This window comes from Etheostoma spectabile, chromosome 14, assembly GCF_008692095.1.
Source record: "Etheostoma spectabile isolate EspeVRDwgs_2016 chromosome 14, UIUC_Espe_1.0, whole genome shotgun sequence".
In the NCBI taxonomy this organism is placed as follows: domain Eukaryota; kingdom Metazoa; phylum Chordata; class Actinopteri; order Perciformes; family Percidae; genus Etheostoma; species Etheostoma spectabile.
In genome coordinates this window covers 21,332,436-21,357,663 of record NC_045746.1, presented here as the reverse complement: position 1 = coordinate 21,357,663, position 25,228 = coordinate 21,332,436, and the positions used below count along the sequence as shown (strand labels likewise).

At 39.5% G+C, this 25,228-nt stretch overlaps 1 protein-coding gene across 1 annotated transcript in view; it reads right to left on the bottom strand.

Annotated features, from left to right (window-relative positions):
• Positions 1–25,228, bottom strand: part of fam135b (family with sequence similarity 135 member B) — a 68,289-nt gene that overhangs the window by 27,413 nt on the left and 15,648 nt on the right. Inside the window, exons 3-6 of the mRNA XM_032534842.1 lie at positions 21,368–21,447; positions 8,030–8,169; positions 3,482–3,552; positions 1,939–2,112 (exon numbers count right to left, since the gene is read on the bottom strand). Of these exons, the coding sequence (XP_032390733.1) occupies positions 1,939–2,112; positions 3,482–3,552; positions 8,030–8,169; positions 21,368–21,447 (465 nt within the window). The remainder of the gene's footprint in view (positions 1–1,938; positions 2,113–3,481; positions 3,553–8,029; positions 8,170–21,367; positions 21,448–25,228) is intronic.

The window sequence follows — 25,228 nt, the reverse complement described above, 5'->3', positions numbered from 1 at the left end:
GGATAACCCTTAATTGTGATTGCCAAGACAAATAGGAAGTGCCAGCAGCTCATTCACTTGACTTCTTCTGTTCTTGATATGTTATGGCTTGCAATTATCGTTTTCACTCTCCATCTTCCAATTTTGGCCAGTTCTAAAACTCTAAAAAAAAAAAAGAATTCTACATTTGACTGTTAGCTAAACCCCTCCGATGAATAGCAATTGTCCAACTATAGATTATAGATTATTTTTGTGGAATTTCTTTTTTACTTCAAAGGCAGGCTACCTTCCTAATAATTATAATGTAATATTAATTCCTGTAATGAATTTGTGATTATTTGGCTTCTTTGTCTTTCTATTTACCTTGCCGACACAACCACTAGCCTTTATGCAAAGGATTGTATAATGATGTCACAAATATGCAAATAAGCTCATTTAGCTTCTCTCAACAACTTTTGGAGCTGGTGCTAGCTACTTTCATTGGAAAAGAGTTGGCAACACTGGTGCCAGACTTTAAAGTCAATTTCCAACAGTGGAATTACAATTTCCTTTTTTTGTCACGTGAGCATCACAACCCCCGCAAAAAGACACGTTTCACTATTAGGATTTGATCCATTCGGTCCGTTAACGTTTGGAAAGTCTAGAAGAGCCAAAGGACAAGTTAGCGGAGCGCTAAACCGGAAGTAGTCGGCTCTTTTTATTATTCATCCATGGGCCTATCAAGTTTTAGCTTTCTTACCATGTTGAAGCAATGTGCATGGGGCTATAGAGTGATACCCACCATTTAAAGAGTTTTAAAGGGGGTGTTGTGTTTTAGCCTTAAGGAATGGATTAAACGGTGATTAACTGCTCGAACGCAAGCTTGTCAGTGTCTGTGTAACTAGCTCACAACCTAAACAAGCACTACTTCCAGGGTACGTTACGTCACGTTGTCACTGCCCGAAGGGAGTTGAGTGCAGATTTGAGTTTGACGCATGCATCACTCTGCGACAAGTAGCCTTTCTTTAACCGTCTATACAAGTAGTTTACAAGATGCTAACAAGAGACTTCTGTACTTAATGAAGTTTGTTAACCCCTGGCTACATCTTAGCAATAAAACACAGCAAAGGTTGTCACTTGAATGGTGTTTTGAGCTAATGTTAGCAATCAAACAATCATATATTACTAAGACATTTTTTTAAATGACTGCTAGCTTAGCTACAAGCTAGCAATCAAACACAACAAAGGTTGTCACTTGAAAGGCATTTGGTCTATCGTTAGCAATCAAACAGTCATAGATTTGATGGATTCCGCAAATTTCAGGATGACACTTTATGCCGTACACCGTTTAAATCTCACATCGGGCAGTGACACACATATTTAACTTACTAGGTTACTTTTGCTCGTAACAGTAAAAGTCTTTTATTTCGAATGTCCTGGATGCTACCAGAGTTTAGGTTAACGTTATTGGCTCTATCCTCAAAGCCTTTTTCTCTTGAATTGTTAAAAGTAAAGTAAATATAACTGTTAGCTAAGCAGCAAACAGGGTAAGGTTAAAATAGAAGTTTGTCAGCTGGAAACATTAACAGTTCAGCCAGAGAGTTGCTTTCAACCAACTCATGGAGCTGGCGTTAGCTTAATTAGCTAGCCAGTTACAGTTGTTAAAATCTGCCAGCCCATGGCCAGCCATAGTTGTCAGCTTTCAAAACAGATAGTTGTTAGCTAGAAATGAAATACTGCTTTTGTCTGTCCATGTCTGACATCGAGGACCCGTTGTTTTAAAAAATAACATTACATTTTGTGTAATAAATCTGCCACTGTTACAGATGTAAACTGGATATGTCATATAGTTACAAAGGAGGACAGGGCTTGGTTTCATTCAGTTGGATCCCTGTTTTTTAAATCACACCAAAAGAGTTTTCTGCTTTGTGTGAATTCAAGGTCTGCAAATGGTCCTCAAAATGCCCCTGTGAACTGTACCTGATTAGTGGCTGATGTAAGGCAACCAGTGAAGCATGTATGGAGACAGAAATGACGGACAGGTGGAAGTAGTCGAACATGACAGGGACGTGGTGGTGGAGGCCTCTCCGCGGGTGGAAGTGGAGGCTGAGGGTCCGACTGCTGATCAAAGGGACAGTCGCTATCTCTGCCAGCCTGAGGAATGGACAAAGAGTGACAGTAAGTTACACTATTACACAATGACAAATGCTTACTCTTAAACATACTCCTATAGTAATCATCTGCAGAATTCTAGTTTTGGTAGGCTTCCTTCCCCATGTTTAATGTCTATTCCAGTTATACACACTCACCAATGGACAGCATCAAATTTTATATTATACTTTTTTTTTTTAAGTAACAATATGTAAAAACACTGTAAAAGAACTAAAAATAACTTCAACTCGGTATTGCAGTGCTACAGTGCTGTTAAAAAACTACATAGAGTACAGATTAATAAAATGCATATTAAGTGGTTTTATCTCCCACATTACAAAGAAATGCCATATGTATCTGTTCCGACTCTGGAGAGTCTGTAGCTCAAAGCAACAGCTCTTTAAAAGATGTCTGAGAATGTGGACTACTGCTTTACAATAATCTAACATCCTCATTGAGCCATATATTTACGGAGCCCCTAAGGGGACATGGGGAAGCTAAAAAAAACTAAGAAAAAGAAAAGAAATACTGTCCTCTCTACTGTGTTCTCTCGCAAAACTTTATTGGGTTTGGGAGGAAGAAAAAGTCAATAAACTTCCGGCTCAGTTTGGCATCGTGGAAACCATCACAACAATTTATAGTCTTTAAATTTAAGGCCAACAAAAAATAAAATGATTATGAACCTCTTCCATTGGTGTGTGCGCTTTATTGTTTCCCGTAAGGAAACAATATAGCAACAAGTTTTCCATCATCCATCTGTCCCCCCCCCCATTGTCATCTTAGGTATATATTGTCCTTAATTTGAGTTGGAGAGAAAGGGTCTGAATCTTGACTCGAATTGAAATGGAGACCTAGATATCCTAAAGGCGTGCGGACCCTGAGTAAAGGAAACCAGTGCCCATGATATGATATAGACAAGGGGCTCCATAACTCACTCCTGTGTAGTGTTGACAAGTACTATAATCACACAGGTATGACAAAAATGGGGAATAAACAGCTTAAGCGCACAAATCCTCTTCACTGATGTGCAGCTGCTGGTTCACACGAGAGCAGTTCCCCAACAAAAACATTGCCTTTTTGCCATATGCTAATGCAAACTATTTATTCTTCTCCCAAGCAAACAGACAAATCACAGTAATTGTGTATTGTTAGCAGAGAAGTTGGGATCAGGTGCTTAAATATATGGGTATGAGCCAAAAGAAAAAATAGCCCTTATTCATGCCTAGTTTGCATTCTCACTCTTGCATAAAAGCTGGAACAAGTAGAATCTCTCTCTCTCTCTCTCTCTCTCTCTCTCTCTCTCTCTCTCTCTCTCTCTCTCTAACATGCACATACACACAAACACACATTTCCAAACTGCTCAAAAACCTACTGTTGCTCATTGTCAGTGAAATGCAGATCCAGCTTCAACTGAAAGTCCACCTCACTCAAGGCTTCTTCCACCTGCAAAACAACACAGGTACAGCAGTGTTGGTACTGCATTAACATTATAGAGGTGACATGGAAGGGGGCACACAAAATAATGGAAACGCCACACGGAAACATGACACAATCGTCCAGTTGTCATTGAAATAAGACAAGCTCTACTGCTGTTTTATCTTGAATGCCAGTTTGTACATTTATTATTTGTTAGTCTTCAACATGAGACAGCAAATAGAGATGCTAAGAGAACAAATCATTTCTGCTAAGGAAATCTGCAAAATGTTTAAAAGGAGACTTTGCCTATTTTAGACCAGCTCTCTGTGTCCTCCACTCTCATGTTCTCTGCCTTGCTAATTTAGGGGCGACACTTCTTTCTGCATTGGCACTGAACATTGGCATTGGATGTAAATCAAGAGGTGTGGAATCTTCCAATATGGACGTAAATTCATGGAATTACAGGGCTGTATAGGCAAACACAATACATGTTAAAATGTTTCTGTCAGTGATGGAGTACTCCAACCTGCCTATTCACTGGACTTGTGACTCGACTTGGACTCGCCCAATACTGACTTGGATTCCAGGATTTCCGAAATCGGGCTTGACTATTTATAACATGAAACATTTACGAAATTGGACGTGACTATTTATGACATGAAACATTTACGAAATTGGACTTGACTATTTATGACATGAAACAGGAAAGTGACCAAGTGAGCAACATATCCGTGTGACATATGATGGACATTTACACTATACATATGATGTGAATGAATTTAGCTATTTGGCATAGAAATTAATGTGACCGACCTTGTTTGCAATTCTGATTTAGTTTTTTTTAATTATTCACCGTGTCATCCACAACCTGTTATCCTGCCTTTATTTGAATCAGATGTAGCTCAAACTGAATTATATTATTATTATTATTATTATTATTATTATTATTATTATTATCATTGGGGGTGGCAGTAGCTCAGTCCGTAGGGAGTTGGGTGGGGAACCGGAGGGTTGCCGGTTCAAGTCGACCAAATGGACCAAAGTATGGTGGTGGACTGGTAGCTGGAGAGATGCCAGTTCATCTCCTCGGCACTGCCAAGGTGCTCTTGAGCTTCCATGGGCAGCCCCCCCTCTCTGACATCTCTCCATTTAATGCATGTATAGGTACTGAGCATGTGTGTGTAATTCAGGCCTAACAACAGAGTGGAAATTGTAATTTCCCCTTGTGGGACTACTAAAGGATACATTATTTATTTGTTTAGTTTTATGCATTACTCTTATGTTGAAAGAGCCATAGAATGCCATGGTGTGTGGAAGTACAGAGCACCTCTTTGAATTGGAAAAACAAAAGGTTTGGGTGAAGTACAAAGGCAGTGCCACAAGTGGAGTCTTTTAAAGACTTAGGTGCAGTGTTGCTAATTATTATATTATTATATTCTTCCTCTCTTTCTGTTTACCATTTGTCTAAAATGTACTCTCATATTGTACAGCAAACATACAAATCGTTGCAGTTTTGCCCGATATCGATGTTCGGATTGATTAAGCATATAGGATAAGGGTGCTCACAGGGGAAATGAGGGGCTATTTTTGGCTGTGCTATCTGTAGCTGTGAGCGGCAGATAACCTCCGGAAGGTTAATGAGCGGGGAGCCTTCGGGAGAGCTTACAGCTGAAATCTGATATGCCTTGAAGCTCCTCTGTCTCCACACCTCCACATGACATGTCTATGTTTAATGAAATCTTCTAAAATTAGGAGCCAAGAAGAGCCATGTGAGACACATTATCCACATTCTGACTGCAGCCGGGATCTTTCCACAGCAACCCAGCCATCCGTACCGTAGACATATGTCAGAGCAGCTGAGCGATGGCGCAAGGTAATGTCAATGTCTGAGCTATGGCTGTCACATGGATGATTAGCTTCGAGCGGGAGCCATCGCCACTCCCCCACATCGTAACCTCGAGCCTGTCTCATCGCTGTCACCACTGATCAATTTGGTTTTGCCCACGATGGACGAGGACGAGACATCAATAATTGTCTGGCAGGTTTACACACCTGATCATTTCAACTGAACATGGGCAGTCAGGGACACGGCAATTTACATGTGTCTGTCAATTGAAGCACATTAATTCCATCCACGCGTTTTTATCCGAATTAAGTGATATCGAATGAAAAATGCATTATGTAAATGGTAAAATTCAATGGAATTTCACGAATATCGACTCAAAGGAGATACGTTCATTGATCTATGTACGGCATATGCTAAAAACGCTGATGGAAACGTTATTTGCCAAATAAATAATGAATTGCGATTAAGTTTAAGGTTGTTTTATTGTTCCAACCCGCCACAAAACGAAGAAGTTTTAATCAATTTCCGCCCAGTATTTCCGCTCTGTTGGCACACATGGCAGGTGTCAACAAAGACAGATGTCAGTGGACGGACGAGGAGACGAGAGACTTTTGGAATTTAATTTATCAGAAACTCGCGAAAGAAATGGACAACAAAGGTTAGGACAAGCCGTGGGACGTCCTGCGGAGGAATTGGAAGGCACGTAAACACTGTTTGCCTCAATGTCTCATGTCTCATGTCTCAATAAAGAGGGAAAATAAAAGCCAAGTTGCATCTGCATCGTCATAGCGATGTGTTGATAGCGTTGTTGTTTTCTTATTGTAGCATGATATGTCGCTATCAGCTGGCACATAAGCACTATTACAACTTTTGCAATATTGATGATGTGTTGGTAGACGGCTTGATCAATTTTTTCTAGAAAAACTTTGTTTGCAAACCTTAAAATGTCTCAAATCAATTTGATAAACCAATTTGATCGCAACACAGCACGTAATGTCATTACCACAGGTTTTTATTCACTTTAAAGCCGTTGGACGGAAAGCCCCTTTCACCGGCTTTATTCACATGAGTTTTTTTTACCCAACTTCAGATAATTCGATTGACTAGTGGATGGAAACTTAGCTTGTGTCTGGAATAGTTCAGATTGAATTGTTTTGAAAAAGGAGATTACCTTTGCTAGCTAAGAGTTAGTATAATGTATTTTCTTTCATTTGTTTGGTCGTCAGGTCCAGCCTTAGAGTTAGGGTTATGGTTAGCCCCTTGCACTATTTTGCTTTTGGGGGCCCAAACTACAGCCAGTCATTTCATCAACTTTTCAAACTCTGGTTCAAAAGGAAATAACTGCAATTAGGGACGCCCAGGAAAGGATGAGGACCTGGCCCTGTTTGCAGGTCCAACCATTACTAGGGCCTTTACACCTACTGTGTCGGCTGTTAAGTATTCTTCCTTTAAGAGTCTCTTCAGTACCGGTGTGCTGTACTGTTGTGAAGAGCTCACACACTTATCAATTTGTAATGCTTGTGCTTAACTGTATATCTGCTACAGTTTCTGCACTTCCCTGAGGGAAAGGCGATGCAGTGTTTGGGCAGCACAACAATCAATAGTTTTCAGGCTGGGGGGGTCAGAGTCTAAACCCCCATCAGAAGCTTAAAAGATAAATCTGATGGGATGTGAGGTGATCAACGGGATGGAACGGAGTAAAAAATGGCATGTCTAGTCTTTTTTTTTCTGTTAGTCTTGTGTTTTTCAGATTTTAAGTCAAAATTCGTTTGAACTGACGCGTTCCAATGTCCCTGTGGGTTGTCTGGAACTGTTTGTGAATGTTATGTTCTCTAATTTAAAAAAAAAATGGTTCTGGAAGGAACTGCTCACCCATAGCAGAATCTAACACACAATCACTGTAGTCAGCACAAGTCTCTGAACAAGTCTGTCCAAGTCTACGGCCAATACTACTTCTACTACCAATACTTTATATGAAAAAAACTGTCACTTGTAGACATTTCACGCTACTTTAAGCAAATTATTTACCATATTCAGCATGATTATATGACTTCTTCATTACCAGCCTTGACACCGTGCGCCTACCTCATCATGGCAAAATGTGGTCCTGGAGACACAAGCGGCAAGTACCACAGAAGTGGATTTTAGTACTTTGCCATGTGTAACCCTATATATAATGTATATCTCGGTCTATGGAGAGATTTCGTCAAGTATAAGCGCCACAACTTCACTGGTGTGTAGTTAAGATAAAAAATCAGGGGGTCAGGGATCAGCCACTGGACCCCCAACTTTACACCCCTGGCCCACTTTGGCATCGTGACTGGTGTGATCCCATCGCAAGATCGTCTGTAGTTACACAGTAATGTCAGATTTCTGCGTTAATTAAATGGCTTTAATATCTCTGTCATGAAAGAGAAGTATTGTTGGTTGAGACAGGCGGAGTGGGGACCAGAAACGTGTGTAGACGAGAACCGTGGATGATATATTGCATTAATTAACTGCCATTTAATTCAACTGCATGTATCATACATCTGTCTTTACTGTAATAAGCTTTTGTGCATTTTACCGCCAGGCTACTGATGAAATGCAAGCAGCCAATGGCATTCTTCTTTCTCAGCTAGAAGTGTGTGTGTGGGAAATGTCACCAGCATGACTCACCCTTTCTCCGTCCAAAAGCAGGTGGACTTTGAAGATCATACAGTCATTCACCGTAATCTCCTCATTTCTGTAAAGGATCTGAAATATCCGGCTGAACACGGTGCCGTCGTGAACCCCTGCAGAGCTGAAGCTGCATTCTCCTGGTGTGGGACACAACAACATGCACAATTAACACAAACAACAACAGTCTCACAGAATTCCTGTAAAAGTCAGCAATGATATTAAATGCAGAGCTTTTACGGCACTAAACTAAATGAATAGTCAAATGGTTTGACACAGAGTTGTCTCAGAAATAAACTGTTTTGCATAACCAGAAATAAAATTAGGCCTTTCAAATGGCAAATGCATCCTGATATTTGCAGTATGTTCTCCAATTTGCGAATATGTACCCAGATTTGCATAATGAGTCTTGCAAATATGTTACATAACATCTGCAAATGTTTACTGGGGGATCTGAGTGGGTATATTTAGATCGAGGAACATGTGCTAAGATTTATGAATATGTGTATTTCAATCAGGAGAGACATGTTTGCGGATATGAAAAAGGTTTATTTTACAGCTCAGTAAAATGTACAAAGTCTTTGGAGATTAGACTCCATCGTTTTACTAATAGTTCGTATATGGGGTAGAGAACCATCATAACCCCCCGATGGAATCTAGACACCGGTGGTGGCATCAAAGGAGCCCGAATAAATGTAAATGTGCTGTATTTATATAGCGCTTGTCTAGTCTTAACGACTACTCAAAGCGCTTTTACATCATACAGGAAACATTCACCATTCACACACATTCATACACTGTGGCCGAGGCTGCCGTACAAGGTGCCACCTGCTCATCAGATAAACATTCACACACATTTACACTCCGATGCATCGGGGACAACTCGGGGTCCAGTGTCTTGCCCAAGGACACTTCGACGTGGGACTGCAGGGCCAGTGATCGAACTACCAACCTTCCGATTGGCAGGCAACCGCTCTACCACTGAGTCACAGCCGCCGAATACCAGACTGAAGGAGGCTCCGGACCGGTCAGCTGGAGTAGATGACTGGAGGTGGAAGGGGGGGTGGAGGGTAGCATCTGATAGCATAGAAACAGATTTAAAGCTGGGCTGTGACTCTGTGATTGGCCCTTGAAATTCTTGTACGATTCTGATTGGTTTAGCAGGAAGAAGATGCCTCCAACAGCTGATTCGATTTAGGAAGAGAGCATTGATTAAGAGTTGGGTCTTCCTGAAATAATTTATGCTGAGCTACATTAGTATTGCAGTGGCAGCTCATGTTTTCTCTAATTGATATCCAGTGTCCCTGCACTTTTAATGGCGCTTCTAGCTTTCTGTTTGTCCAATTAGTATATCCAAAGTATATGCCTATGCTCCATGTTCATGGAGCATAGGCTGTTGACACCAGTTTAACAGAGTCTCCTGTCCAGGGCTTGTCTTTACAGCTCTGTCCATGTCAGCTCGCTCTGCTTGATGTCTGTCTTGAGGTCCCTCCACCACATGTTCTTGGACTGCCCTTTCTTTCTTGGTCCATCTAGGGTCTGCCTGGAGGTGCTTGTATTTGGTTTGCAAAGTGCTTTACCAATCCACCCCCCATATTCTCCTCCTCTCCTTGATCTCTTCTTCCATTGGTTGTTGGCCTGTTCTCTGTCAGAGATTATGGTTGCTGATGGGATCTGGCCAGTGGATGCTCACGACCCGCCACAGGCAACTGTTAATGAATGTTGTTACTTTCACCATTGAGTTCCTGGTTGTCCTTTTACGTCTGTTATCTGTAGCTTTGTCTGCCAGCTGATTTCTTTGGAGGTCTTTATTATCCAATCTATAACCAAGTTGAAGAGGAAAGTGGGCAGTAAACAGCCATGACTGATGCCATTCTTCATTTAGAAACTTTGATTAAGCTGTCCTCCATGGATAACAATGCAGCTCATCCCTTCGCAGGAGTTTGTGATCATGTTGTTCAATTTCCTGAGATATAACGCCTTCTCGTAGTCTATCAAGTTGATGTAGAGCAGAGAGTTCTATTTCTATGATTGCTCAACTCTGATACTGGGAGTTGCAATTTGGTCCACACAAAATCTATTCTCCAGGGCTTCTTTTGTTTGCTCCATGATGACACTGTTGAAGATAATGGGAAGCTTGCTTCCTCTGTAGTTAGTGCATTTGCTGAGGTCTTCTTTCTTGGGGAGCTTGACCAGGTAGCCTTCCTTTTAAGTCCACTGGTACTTCCTCCTTCTCCCAGATCCTCTTAAATAGTGGGTGTAGCATCAGACATGCACACTCGCATGTAATGAACAATCATCTTAGCTTAACCCAGGATAACGTAAAGAATGGATGCATGGGGGACACAGATATGTGTTTTTTGATTTTCAACATTTGCCATTCTACAAACCTGACGTGTTAGTTCAACTCAAACCGTTTGAGGAAACCAATATCCTTGAATCATTTAAGTTTAATAACTCAAACAATCCAGTCATTAAAAAAAAAGTTGATTTGTGTCCGAGTAACTCAATGACTTATTGTTAAGATAACTTGGGTAAATAGAGTTAATACTACTAATTCCATTCAGTTAAGATAACTTAAATATGTCAAGTATTTTTTACACAAATGTTGCGACAACAACTACACTACAACACTTCTGTGTGCGACATAATTACTCCTATCGACTGACACATTCTCCCTGGCTCCCCTGCTGTCCAGCTGCATGCCGTGAGATGTCTCTGAAATCCCCTGCTGAGGTTGTGCTCTTTTCAGTCTCATTCTTACTCTGCCTCCTTCTGTGGGCCTCCTCCTGACAACGCTGTCGCTACTAGCAGCATCAAGCAGCTCCAGCCGGGAGGACAGATGTGTGGGAGGATGAGACAGCGTATATCCTCTGGGTATATATTGTATTTGGAAGGAATTGTGTCTCTGTGTTAGCACCGTCGCCTCACAATCTGACAAATGTGACGAATATTTTTGTTACCTTGTGTTTGTCTGTGTTTTCGGGATCCAAATCAGGCGTTTTATCCCGATAGGATATTATATTGATTCTTTTGAAAACTATACAATATTTACTGATATCACAAAGTCTGCCCCAATGAGATTTCCATTCGATTCAGGGGCCTATACAAGACAACACATAAGCCCATTTAACACAATCAGTTACAAAAACAAACTGATATTTTTAATAAAAAGAATAACTATTAAGTGGGAATTTTTTTTAAAACAGCCCATCTTAAAGATGAGGACATGTAGTAGAGCCCGACCTATAAAGGATTCTGAAGGCCAATACCGATACAAATATTTGTATATAATGTAAATAATACATATATTTAAAAATACGATATATTGGCTGATATATATATATATTTTTTTTTAAATCCAGAAACGTGTAACAAAACATAAACAGATTTCCCTAACATTAGTTATTTGTAGTTATTTATGAGTTCTCACTTTTAAAAAAATATGATAATCATTTTTTTCTTGTCAGAACAGAGGAATATCAAAATATATAAAGTTCTGATAAATAAAATGTATAAAAATACAAACTTAAAGTCCTTTGAACAGTAACACAACAACAATGTTGCCAACAGGGACGTAGTAGAGCGCCCTCTGGGGGACAAACTATGCAACGCCAACGCTCATGACATGGTTGACCATCCGTCATGGTTGACCTTTTTTTTTTATATTGACCATTTTTATTTTTTTAAATATTCATTTATCAGAATAATTTATTTGTCATTATACAAAATATTATTGTTATTTTATTTTTTAATCAGCCATTATAAATCCCGATACCAATTCGGGAAATGCCTAATATCGGCCAATAATATCGGGCCCATCAATATATCTCTTATATATACTGTGTGTATATATATATATATATATATATATAGATAAAGCTCTAACACGTATCCCTATTTTCACTTTGTATTGATAATATTGGGTCGCTGAGGATTGAATCGATATATATCGATCCACATTTTCAATTCAATTTTATTGATAGTATCAATTCATAACAAGAGTTATCTCAAGACTCTTTACAGATTCAGCGGGTCTATACCACACTCCAGAATTTACAAGGACCCAACAGTTCTAGTAGTTTCCTCATCGATGTATCGTTACGCTCCTACCAGTTAGGTGGATTATAGAGTGTGAACTGCGCAGGAATCAGCATAAATGATTGACCTGTGAAGGACTTGTGATCTCCCCCAGGTGCTTTCATGCCCTCTTTCCTTTGCTGGGTGGCCCTTCAGTTTGGCCAAAGTGACTAAATCAATAAAGAGTAGCTGCTGCAGTTGCCCTCACTATTGTCACACACTCACACACACACACTCTTTTCCCTCTGAATGCCGGTGTGTTTTACAGAATGGATTAAACAACACATTTAGTACCAAGGGGGCCGAAGCGATAAGGCCTTGATAAGAAAGCTGCGTTGCTGAGATCTCGGCTTTGACATTGATAGCAATGTTGTTTGCATACAAGGGGAAGGCCGCACCTGTACAATCTAATGCAGTCTAATACATAACATAACAGCCGTACTATGACAAATAATACCCCCAAAAATCAAAACTTGCAGCAGTAATGAAGTCAAAGAGTTTAAATGCTGTGGCAAGCAAATATTTGTTATTAAGATGTGCATTATTTCTAGAAAAAAATAAAAATAATAATAATAAAACATCCCAAAACATGAGTAATGTTTAGAATCTGCAGAAAGTTTTGAACAATACAGCAGATTAAGTCATTCATAATAATAATAATTTGCATGAATAAAGACATGTGCATGCAGAAAAGGCACAAATTGAATATTGAATTTCCAGAATGCAGGAAATAAAGCTTTTTGATGCTTAAAGTTACCACCAGACTTTTTTTGGGGCTTATGAAATCAAATTTTCAACATGAGGAATGTGTCATTTCTTCTTTAAAAAGTGACTGATGATTGTCATTTTAATGTCAACGGCAGCCCATATATATATATATATAAATCAGACTTATAAAATAAGATTTAAAAAATCTCTCTTCACTTCAAATGTATAATGTAAATAATAAATACTTATCCAAAACTTTGACTTAATATGAAAACAAATTATGACAGTAAGTCAAAATTATGATTCAGCATTATGATTTAGGAAGAATATGAAGCAATTCCAGTTGCCCATGACTTAGCATTTCTCCATATCATCACCTGTATGAATCGTCAGTCCTTGTTTTCCTAACAGAAATTGGTTTCCGTTGAGTCAGTAGACCTCCTCTACATGACACTACATGTAACACTATTCAAATAAAAAATCATCTCTATATATATATATATATATATATATATATATATATATATATATATATATATATTATCTACACCACCGGTCAAAAGTTTGGGGTCACTTACAAATTTCCATTGCACTCCATTATAGACAAATACCAGCTGAGATCAGTTGCATTGTTTTTTTAACCAGGGCAGCAGTTTTGAGATTACTTTGTGTGCTTACATAATTGCAAAGGGTTCTCCAATGTTTTCTTAGTTAGTTTTTAAAAATGATATCAGATTAGTAAACAGGATGTGCCTTTGGAACATTGGATGAATGGTTGCTGATAATGGATGATGTAGATATTGAATTAAAGATCAGCCCCCCCACTCAGATCAGCTGGTATTCTGTCTGTAATGGAATGGAATGGAAAATTGTAAGTGACCCCAAACTATTGTAGTGTATATATATATAGATTTATATATATATAAATATATATATATATATTGGCCGATATATTGGCATATTGGATTTTTGGGGCTCCCATTCATGTTTACAGTGAGTTAGACCAAGAAAAATACATCACACCCACCCACATATTGGGTACACTGCAGTTCTCACAGGTGTTATCACAGCTTGCTCTTCAAAACCTGCTGAAATGCCCTTAAGCTTTAGCCACAGTCAATCTGAGCTGGGAATAATATGCTTACAGCTACTGGTGCTCTGCATATGACGTGTGTGTGTGAGAGAGTGTGTGTGTGTGTGTCTGCTAGTCACTCCCTAGCCGTAAAACACAAAATTCTTCAGAATGCTAATGTGAGGGAGTATCTTAGTCCATGTAGTAGGAGACAACTTAAACAGCAATCCAAGTCTCCCTGTTCACATTCTGAATTAAAAAAAAAATCACTGTTTTTGTGTGTGTGTGTGTCATTAAACGCTTCAGTTGAGTGTCTGGCACAATCCTTCTCACACAATTCATTTGTCTGAGGGGCTCAGACAATTGAAATGTCAAGCATACACTTTCACAGAGAACACAGTAAGGGATTATTTCCTGCGTATGTGTATGATGAATGTATTTTGTCCTGCAGGCTGGGCAGAGAGCTGGCTGCTGCATTTATTCTCAGGATTCTGCCTGGGAGGTGTACAGGCTTAATACATGACCTTGTGAAAGGAGCTGCAAAGGGACGGGAGGGGAAGGGAGGGCTGCAGCCTTCCAATTACAATATGAATTTGATGGATTGCAGTCATTGGATTACATATACAGCAGCCTGCATCGCTGTAGACCAGCATTTGAATATGCGACTTTGTTTATAGAGTTGACAACGGTTAAATATCGGCTTGTAACACATGCATGGTATAGACTAGTGGACCCCAGACTGATATGTTTGCAAGAATGTATCGGAGGGTGAATCTAATTAAGATGCGATTTACCTTACGTTAGGTTGACAGGCGTACATCTTTAAGAAGCGTTCAACATTTTTTGAAAGGCTTATTTGCCTTCTTTCCATGTGTGAGATTAATTAAAATCAAGCTCTGCTTAGTTTAGCATAAAGACTGCAAGCAGTGCAAAACAGCTAGCTTTCTCCTGTCCAGTGGGGGAAAATATGCTTACCAACACCTCTAAAGCTGACTTATTTAAGATGCATTTTGTTACACCGTCACTTCACCTGACTGTTGTAGTTACAGAGTGTTAAACCATAAAATAAACACAATTTCAATTGTTCATGTATGGGTTGAACAAAAGACATACACTGGCGTAAAGGGGCTATAAACAACATTAAGAGTCTGGGCAGGGATTGCCTACACATGGCATTCACTAGCATTTTACGTTAGCATTTGCTCTAAAATGCATGTGCAGCTGGCCCAACTACCAAAAGAACAGAGAAGAAGAGTTTCTGAAACACACACAGGGAGTATGACTTCCTTCTCTGCTCAGAACACCATTACTCCACTATATCTTAAGGTACTTTTTTTGCTGCTATATTAATACTTGGTATGTTGTATAAAGCGCTTTAGATTAAACAGCTTTCAAACATGTTTTGCCATATAAAGATGGGAGGTAGGTTTTTAGTTTTTATCCCCCCTGCATCTAGGCTTCATGCTATGCTAGGCTAAATGCATCCTGTTTTCAGTTTGAACCAAAACCTTCATTCACTCATTGTCTGGCGGCAAACACAAGCTGCAAACACAACTACACAACAACTACTAAAATATGATCACCTCTATGGTGATCTTTTTTGGTAAACTGTTCCCGTTTACACATCTAAGACATGAGGCAACATTTTCCTTTTTTTGGAGTCATGTTTCTGGCAGTGATGGCTTCTGAGTCGACATGGACTGGCACACTGATGACTCGGACTTTAACTCGAAGAGTTACGCAATCAAACTCGGAAGTTGGATGAAATTTCTGACTACTGGAATACTCAAGTCCTGGATTATTACTTTAGTGTGACTCGAGTCGCTATTCTCTAGACTCGTTACTTGGCTATGACTCGAATTGGACTCTTCTTTGTGGACTCTGAGTGGGACTCTGAGACACTGGGCACTTGAGACTTGACATGGGCTCGCAGTTGGTGACTCAAATACGCAATCAAACTCTGAAGTTGGATAACATTTCTGACTACTGGAGCACTCAAGTCCTGGATTATTACTTGAGTGTGACTCGAGTTGCTATTCTCTAGACTCGTTACTCGACTATGACTCGACTTGGACTCTTCTTTGTTGACTCTGAGTGGGACTCTGAGACACTGGGCACTTGAGACTTGACATGGACTCGCAGTTGGTGACTCAAATACAACACTGGTGTCTGGCCACCCTGATGAGCCCTATATCCACTCTTCTATTAGCTCTATTTTGGTCTACACCAACTCCTGAGGGTAATAGCTGTCTCTTTAGCAGCTAAATGCTCCTCTAAGTTCACCGGCTCGATGCTAAGTGTGTCTGTACTGTTTGGTGCTGGGCATGCAGTGTGCAGTGTTTTTGTTGGAGCCTTTACTCAGAAATAAGCTTCCTGATACACCGGGAGAAAGCAAATAAGTGTTTTTCACAAAATATTGAATTATTCAAGTGGTGTTTAGCTGAAAAGAATTTCAATTATATCTTTTCATACTGGATATTTACTTGTGCTGACTCACTCAAGGTTAGTTTCCTTGACATCAGGCAGAGTAATTCAAAGAATGAGCTAAAATGAATGAGTAGATTAGACTGTTATGTTACTCTATTAAAGCATGTACAGTAATCAGTTTAACTGAAGCCTACCACCAGCTGGACTTTGCTCTCCCTTCTTTTCCTCACCTGACAAATCTGCACCTGCAGGATTCAACTCCTAAAAATAGACTATTGAGAGCAAGGGCTGCTATTGTTATCATTCCCATTGCAATCTATTATTATTTTTGACTCTTCAGGATTTGTCTCCATCCAATGTTGTAAAGGAAAATAGTTTTCTCTACTGGTGTTATTCTCACTGGCCCTCATTTATCAACCTACCGTAGAAACCAGTGCAGATATGAGCGCAGAAACCCTCTAACAGGCTTCACGTGGGATTCATGAAACGTTCGTATCACACCAATCAGAGCGTGAGAGTGGTCCTACATTGATAAATGCAGCGGCTGGAAACGATCAGAGTTTAAATATCACGCCCCGATACAGTATATACTTGGTTTTTGAGGCCTCTGCGCTACTATTTATGACATGTTGAGAAATAATCCAGCTAAGAAGTGGCACTTTCCAGAGGTGGAGATTGAAACCCTGATGTCTCAGGTTCCTTTGCAGTAACGTGTGTCTTATTGAAGGTTGTAGAAAGAATGCGGAATGGAAAGAGATCAATGATGCGGTCACCAGTGTTGCTGTAGTAAATCGGACACCAGCTGAAGTTTATTTAATTAATACATCCTTGACATATGTATCTTATAGTTCAGACCAGACGGGATATTTTATCGCAGCCTATACGCTCACGTTAAAATTGATAAAAGCAGAGCTTTGCGTAGGAATTGACTTACGCCCGTCCTATGCCTGTTTAAGGTCGTATGCACATTTCATAAATGTGGGCCACTATGTTCCTGGATAAAAGTTTAAAAAAACAAAAACTAAATTACATCTGTCAAATAGCTCATGTTAATGTATTGTGTAAACAGTTAGCTTCATTTAATATTGTATGTGGTGTTTTTCTTTTTTTTTGCGGGGTACAAATCTTCAACCAAAACAAGTTTCTTCCCGAGACTATTTCGTCCAGAGCTTAGCGCCGCCCAAGATGATTGTGATTGGTCGAAAGGGCTCACATTATGCTTGTTGGCTTTTTCCCTTTCCTTTATTGTGTATTATATCTTTTTGGTGCACGCTATAGATTTACAAAGTTAAAAAGCCCAATGTCCACAAAGGGACTTACCAACAAAAAACACTGCTCCAACCAGCTCAACTGTAGTAACACACGTTGTAATGCTCACCTAGCTGCTAGCATGGCACAACCTCATACTCTGCTTCTGACTGGCTAGTAGTCCTTACCTAGGTACTGAGCATGTACAACTCCCAACAAAGATGGGACAGAAGTGAGATGCCTCACTCTGTAGCTAAAACAGAGAGCTCAACACACGGGGTGAAAAGAGGAGCTGCAGCAATGTCCAGTACAACAAAAATATGGTGTTTGTAGAAAATTAAACCATTTAAAGCTCTTCGGATATAACCTCTAAATACAATTATGAACCTGGAAATGAGCAGAATATGAGCACTTTAAAGAAACTCAAACAACCAGAGAGTTTTTTTCCCCTATCTTTGAATTTATCTGTGGTTTAGCCAGACCTTTTACATGCCTTAAATTAAAGTCCAAGCCTTAATATAACCTGACACTGAGCCTGAAATCATACGGGGGACCTAAATGTCCTCACACTCCAAAATGTACTAACAAGGATAGTGGGCTGCACTGTCAGGAATTGATCCTCACAAGTACATCTAAATCAGACACACACACACACACACACACACACACACACACACACACACAGCGCTCCAGTCATGACAAGCTAAAAATAGCCATTATTACTGTGAATCAGTATTGCCAGTAATACAGCTTTCTGCATTGCCAGAGATCCAGATTTTACACTTGGGTAGGTTCAGAAATACTGTGTCACAACCTATGAATACAAAGGAGGACACGACGCGAGGTATCTTTTATGATAGAAACCAACTGCAAGTTATTGTATTCAGGAATTAATGGATGTAAAATGCACAGAGCATGAAGGAAAGTGCTGTTTTTATTCCCGTTTACCTCGTCGGTTGAATATTTTGTTGTTAGTTATCTACAGCATCGTATTTATTTAAGAAACAAACCTTTGACAAAAGGACCTTTTAGTGAAAATTTCTAAAATGTAAATGTTATGGCCACAAATGAGCATAGCAGTCTTTGAAGGATATGCTGTTTTATTGTGGTTCATGGTAGCCTGGTCCTACCAGACTCTCAGAGACTGAAGGAAAATAAAAAAATTAAACAGAAGTACATAGGAGGGCGGAGCCAGGCTAGGTTTATGGTGCACTGCAAAAGCATTCAGCTTTACGTCTGCTCTGTCCTCTTCTTAAGTCTTAAATCCCTCATTATAAGACAAGAGGAACAATCTTCCTCCAATCTCTAAGCATAACAAATGGCAAATATTTCGAGACCGCATGGAACAAATTAAGATCAATATGTATCAAGAAAATGACACTAGGTTTGAAAATTGACATTGATTTACTTTCAAAAGAAGTTGAATCATCTTGCTACCATTGGGTTTTGGAATCAGAAACAAGATTATCTGCAGAGATCGTCAGTCAGTCTTTAACCCAAAGACTCCACCAAACGTCTTGAATCACTGAGACAAGGTAAAGCCTTTAAATCCCCACATGCCACGCTCTGTCTCTGGTGCATATCTGTGAAAGCTGGGACAATGGTAGGAACACACCAATAGATCAACTTACTGTGTTAAAACAACAATCTATTTGGTTATGTTCATGAAAGGGCTTTTACCCCCATTAAAAATAAAAAATTAGGGTCCATTCCAAGGTACATCCATTGCACCTCTGTCTCCACATCTGCGGATTGCTTTATTTTAAGAAAGGGCTTTGTCATGTCAGTGATTGAAGCTGTTTTCAATTCACAGTCAGAAATACAGAAACAAATCTGGTAGACGACTATAATCCAAAGAAGATTGTAGAGCATGTTCATATTCCACATCCGGGTGATGTGCTTACTAGTTCCAGGAAAGGCACAGAAAAAGAGCACTTCCTGCTCTACAGTACCATGTACTTTACCACAGAAACAATTCTGTTTGTCACACTCCGTTCCTTTTGGACATGGACCACTGTGGATGTAAAGTAAACTTTATAGACTGATGGTCAAGATCAAGCTCCTGTCATCCTTTGTCAATATTTAAGACCCAGGATGACTTTGATTAAATCAACTGTTGGCCAGTCAGTTTTAATAGTATTGGATAAGTATTTAATTCATTTGGATATTTGAGTCAAAGTACAGTAGCAGGATTTATTACTACTAGTAGCGGGAGGAGTATATCTTTTGATTGTACGTTTCTGGTTTTAAATGAGGAGTTTTCTTTCACCACCCTAGAAACATCTCTGGAAAAAAACACCACCTGTCCATTTTATCTGGTCAAATTTAAATGTATTTAAACTGCTGTATTTTAAAGTGTTATACATAGTGTCTGATATATATCCTTGTATTTGTCCTTATTTATTACATATTGGCTACATAACTGAATACAGGGATGGATTACTGTTTGGGCCCCGCGGGCAAAGGCCCAGGGGCCCAAGTGGTCAGGGGGTTCTGTACAATCCAAAATGACCACGCAGAGACCAAAGAAAGATACAAAGAGACACAAAATGTCCATAAAGAGAAAGAAAAATAAACAAAATGACAGCAAAATTACACAACACGACTACAAAGAGATGCAAAACAACTACAAATGTCAGACACAAAAAAGACCACAAAGTGACACAAAATGAATACAAAATGAATACAAAGATATTGAAAAATGACCCCAGAGCGATGCAAAATGACTACAAAAAGATGTGCATCACAACTTCAAAGAGACATGACCACAAAGAGACAAAAAGCATTACAAAGAGACACAAAACCCCCAAATGACCACAAAGCAAAGCTAAAATATTACAAAGAGAAACAAAATAGCCACAAAACAATGCAAAATGACCACTAAGAGATGCAATACAACTTCAGAGAGAAGGAAAATGACCACAGCAAGATGCAAAATGACCACAAAGGGACACACAATGACTACAAAGAGATGCTTTGTCTTGCTCAATGTTGGGGGGGGGGGGCCTTGAACATGTCTGTGCCCAGGGACCCATTGTCTCATAATCCATCCATGATTGATTATCAGTTCTGGCCTGTAAATACCTTTTAACCCTCGTGTTGTCTTCCCATCAAAATTACAAATCAACAATTTTGTTGACACTTTATCAATGTTTTGCTTCCATTTTTGTCCCTTTTTTCACTGTTTGTCACTTTTCTGACATTTAACACTACGTAACACTAACTTGTTAACTTTAGTACACAGTTATTTTTGGAATGTATGGTCAATAAACCTCATTTATAGAAAATGATACCTCATGTTTGAGTTAGAAAAGCAGAAATTAGTAATTATTTAGACTAAAATTAAAGGAATGGGTGTTGATGGATAATCACAGACTGGAATATGTCAACTTTTACTCAATACTATTTAAAAAACACTTCAAGTTTCATTTTTCAAATGCAATAAAATTGAATAAGACCCTCCAAAATTATCCATCCAAATCACCCCAAAGAGCGTTGTGCGGAATCAATCGTGTTATTTTGGGTAATTAAAATGAACATTGAAATAGAAAAACAGGTCAATTTGACCCGAGGACAACATGAGGGTTAAAAAATCTTCAGTCTTAACACATGCTCTAAAAAAAATTTCATTTGCACAATATATGTATCAGCCCATGGGTTCAGCAACAGAGAACCAATATAGCAAATAGGGAGCTTATCTGCAGATGAGGATAATGTTGTCTGACTGGTAAAGTCCATGTGATGCCTAAAAATATCATGTGGGAGTGTGTGTGTGGTGTAAACTCCACTTCCCCTTACTTTACCTGCATTGCCTTGTGTTGTCGCTATCAACCTGTGGGGCACTCGAGGCGAGACCTTCAGCCCTGCTCGGACCTGGTAGAACCTGTCGGAGAGGATACAAACATACCAGTCACACTTAATTCTGCACTACGTAAATGCACATACTGATGTCTCCAAATGGCCCGGGGGTATCAAGAAAATATATGATGTGAATTTAATTAGGTTAGTGCACAGAAGGGAGGGGGAGGGGACGGGATGAGGAGGAGGGAGGGGCAAGCTAGTCTTGTTTTGTTTGAAAATACTTTGAACGTCTACAAGAAGTAACTTCACCTAGAGCTGGGCAAAATATTGATATTATATTGATATCGTGATATGGCATAATTGGTGAGTTTTCCTAGTTTTAAAGACTGCATCACAGCAAAGTGATGTCATTTTCTGAACTTACCAGACTGTTGTAACTGTTCTAATATTTGCATTTACCCACTTAGTCATTATATCCACATTACTGATGATTATTTATCAAAAACCTCATTGTGTAAATATTTTGTGAAAGCACCAATAGTCAACACTACAATATCGTTGCGGTATCGATAACAATGTATTTGGTCAAAAATATGGTGATATTTGATTTTCTCCATATTGCATCGTGTAGAGCATCTTTAAGCTTCACAAGTTCTCTTCATGGCATGGGTGAGAAGTTAACAATGTAAATGGACTGTTCTTATAAAGCGCTTTTCTAGTCTTTAATGACTACTCAAAGCACTTTTACATAGTACAGGAACCATCTTCTATTCACACACATTCATACACTGTGGCCGAGGCTGCCGTACAAGGTGCCACCTGCTCATCAGATAAACACTCACACACATTCACACACCGATGGCGCAGCATCGGAGGCAACTCGGGGTTCAGTGTTTTGCCCAAAGACACTTTGACATGGTAGGTTGACAGAACCACCAGCCTTCAGATTGGCAGACAACCGCTTTACCACTGAGCCACAGCCGCCCCGATGCCATGTTAAACAAAATACAAATCCATGAATGGTACAAAGGTAGCTAAATAATTAAAGGATTACAGCACTTGGTTATTAATAATGAAAAAGACATACTAATGTACATCTATTCAAAGGCTGTAAAGTATACTGTAAATGGTATAGTGCTAGAAATCTACAGTTCTGTCAAACATTACAGGTTGGATGACAATGTATTGATCCCAGGAAAATGAGCCTATTAGCTTCAAAGTCATTTGGAGTCACAAGAAAGAAAACAATATCAGCTTAGTGCTTTAAAATGGAAAACAGAAAAGAATAGTCTTACTGACTCATATAATGGTTATTGACATGACATTTCAGACCATAGGCAGCGATGGGAAACATGTCTTTGAAAAGCTCACTTTGACAGTTTAAGTCAAAGCAGCTTCGCGTAAAAGCACATCTCCAGGGACCCATTGGCAATCTGAGAGCCCAAAGTGTGGCTGTGAACACAGTCATCGCATCAGTGTGTCCTAAAGATGCAGTCTTGACAGAGAAGAGCATGGAAAAAGGTTTTGAAGGTTGATAAATAAATAAGGGATATTTATGGAATGAAATAGGTCACTCAGTTGCTAAGATCTGGTCAGAAACCTCTCTACCACTACCTATAACAGCAGAGAGGTAAAGACTTGTGTGCTCAATTTTAAATTTTGCAAAACTGCATTATCGTTTAATTTGGATACACATATATGAAATATGTTGTGGTAAATAGATGCTGGAGGAACAAAGTAAATGTATAAACAAAGAAATTCAAAAAGACCACAGAGATGCGAAATGACCTCATAAGACAACAGACAAAAACGGACACAAAATGACCACAAAAAGATGCAAAATGACCACAAAGACATGCAAAATGACCACAAAGAGACAATAAACAACTACAAAGGGATACCGAATGTCCATAAAGAGAAACAAAACGACCACTTTGAGATACAAAATGACCACAAAGAGATGCAAAATGATAAAGAGATGCAAAATGACCACTTAGAGATGCAAAAAACAACAAAGAGATGCAAAAAAACAACAGACACAAAATGACCACTTAGAGATGCTAAATGACCACTTAGAGATGCAAAAACAACAAAAAGACACAAAATAACCACTTAGAGATGCAAAATGACAACAAAGAAACACAGAATGACCACTTAGAGATGGAAAAAAAAACAAAGAGATGCAAAATGACCACTTAGAGATGCAAAACAACAACAAAGAGACACAAAATAACCACTTAGAGATGCAAAACAACAACAAAGAGACACAAAATAACCACGTAGAGATGCAAAAAAAAACAAAGAAACACAAAATGACCACTTAGAGATGCAAAAACAACAAAGAGACACAAAATAACCACTTAGAGATGCAAAAAAACAAAGAGATGCAAAATGACCACTTAGAGATGCAAAAAACAACAGAGATGCAAAATGACCACTTAGAGATGTAAAATGACAACAAAGAGACACAAAATGACCACTTAGAGATGTAAAATGACAACAAAGAGACACAAAATGACCACTTAGAGATGTAAAATGACAACAAAGAGACACAAAATGACCACTTAGAGATGCAAAAAACAACAAAGACATACAAAATAACCACTTAGAGATGGAAAACAACAACAAAGAGACACAAAATAACCACTTAGAGATGCAAAAAAAAACAAAGAGATGCAAAATGACCACTTAGAGATGCAAGATGACAACAAAGAGACACAAAATGACAACAAAGTGACTATAAAATGACTACAAAGAGATACTAAATGACCACAAAGAAAATCAAAATGACTACAAGGGATTATGTTTTTATTTGTGTGCTCAATGTTTAATTTTCAATTCAATCTTGCTTTACGAGACCTTTCTCCACAGCACTGTGGAGGAGGATCTGGCTACACAGCATTCCGGGATGGGAGAAAAACGTGCTGAGGCTTATTGGCATTTCTTTAAACCAATCATAATCATCTTGGGCGGTGCTAAGCGCCAGACAGAGCAACAGTGCCGCTGCAAAACAGCCCCGGGAAGGAACTTGTTTTGGTGGAACATGAGTACGTTGAAAACTTGTTTTAGTCGTGCAACAGAGAACTCAGATTGGACAGATAGTCTAGCTAGTTGTCTGGATTTACCATGCAGAGATCTGAGGACCAGGTAACCATAGTCCTCAGAAATCCTCCGGAGGTTAGAACGCCAACACAAAGGAAGAGGAAGGTAAGGGACATCTGGCTGAAAAGAGTGAAATCCGTTGCAGGTTGGCAACGGAACAATCTTGGAAGTGGAACGTTGTGGATGTAGACTCCATCCATCCATCTTCGACCGCTTATCCGGTATCGGGTCGCGGGGACAGAAGCTCCAGTAGGGGACCCCAAACTTCCCTTTCCCGAGCCACATCAACCAGCTCCGACTGGGGGATCCCGAGGCGTTCCCAGGTTCAGGTTGGAGATATAATCTCTCCACCTAGTCCTGGGTCCTCCCCGAGGCCTCCTCCCAGCTGGACGTGCCTGGAACACCTCCCTAGGGAGGCGCCCAGGAGGCATCCTTACCAGATGCCCGAACCACCTCAACAGGCTCCTTTTGACGCGAAGGAGCAGCGGCTCTACTCCGAGCTCCTCTCGGATGACTGAGCTTCTCACCCTATCTCTAAGGGAGACGCCAGCCCCCCCTCCTGAGGAAACCCATTTCGGCCGCTTGTACCCTGGATGTAGACTAACTTTATAAAAAGTACTTTATCAGTTTCTTTAGAAGGCACACATCTGAAATACTTTGTCGTATATATACTTCATGCAGGAGGAACGGGCTCGTAATCTGATTATCTAAAGCATTCCAAGACTAATTTAGCCAACATTAGTAGAAATTAAAAGGGTTAT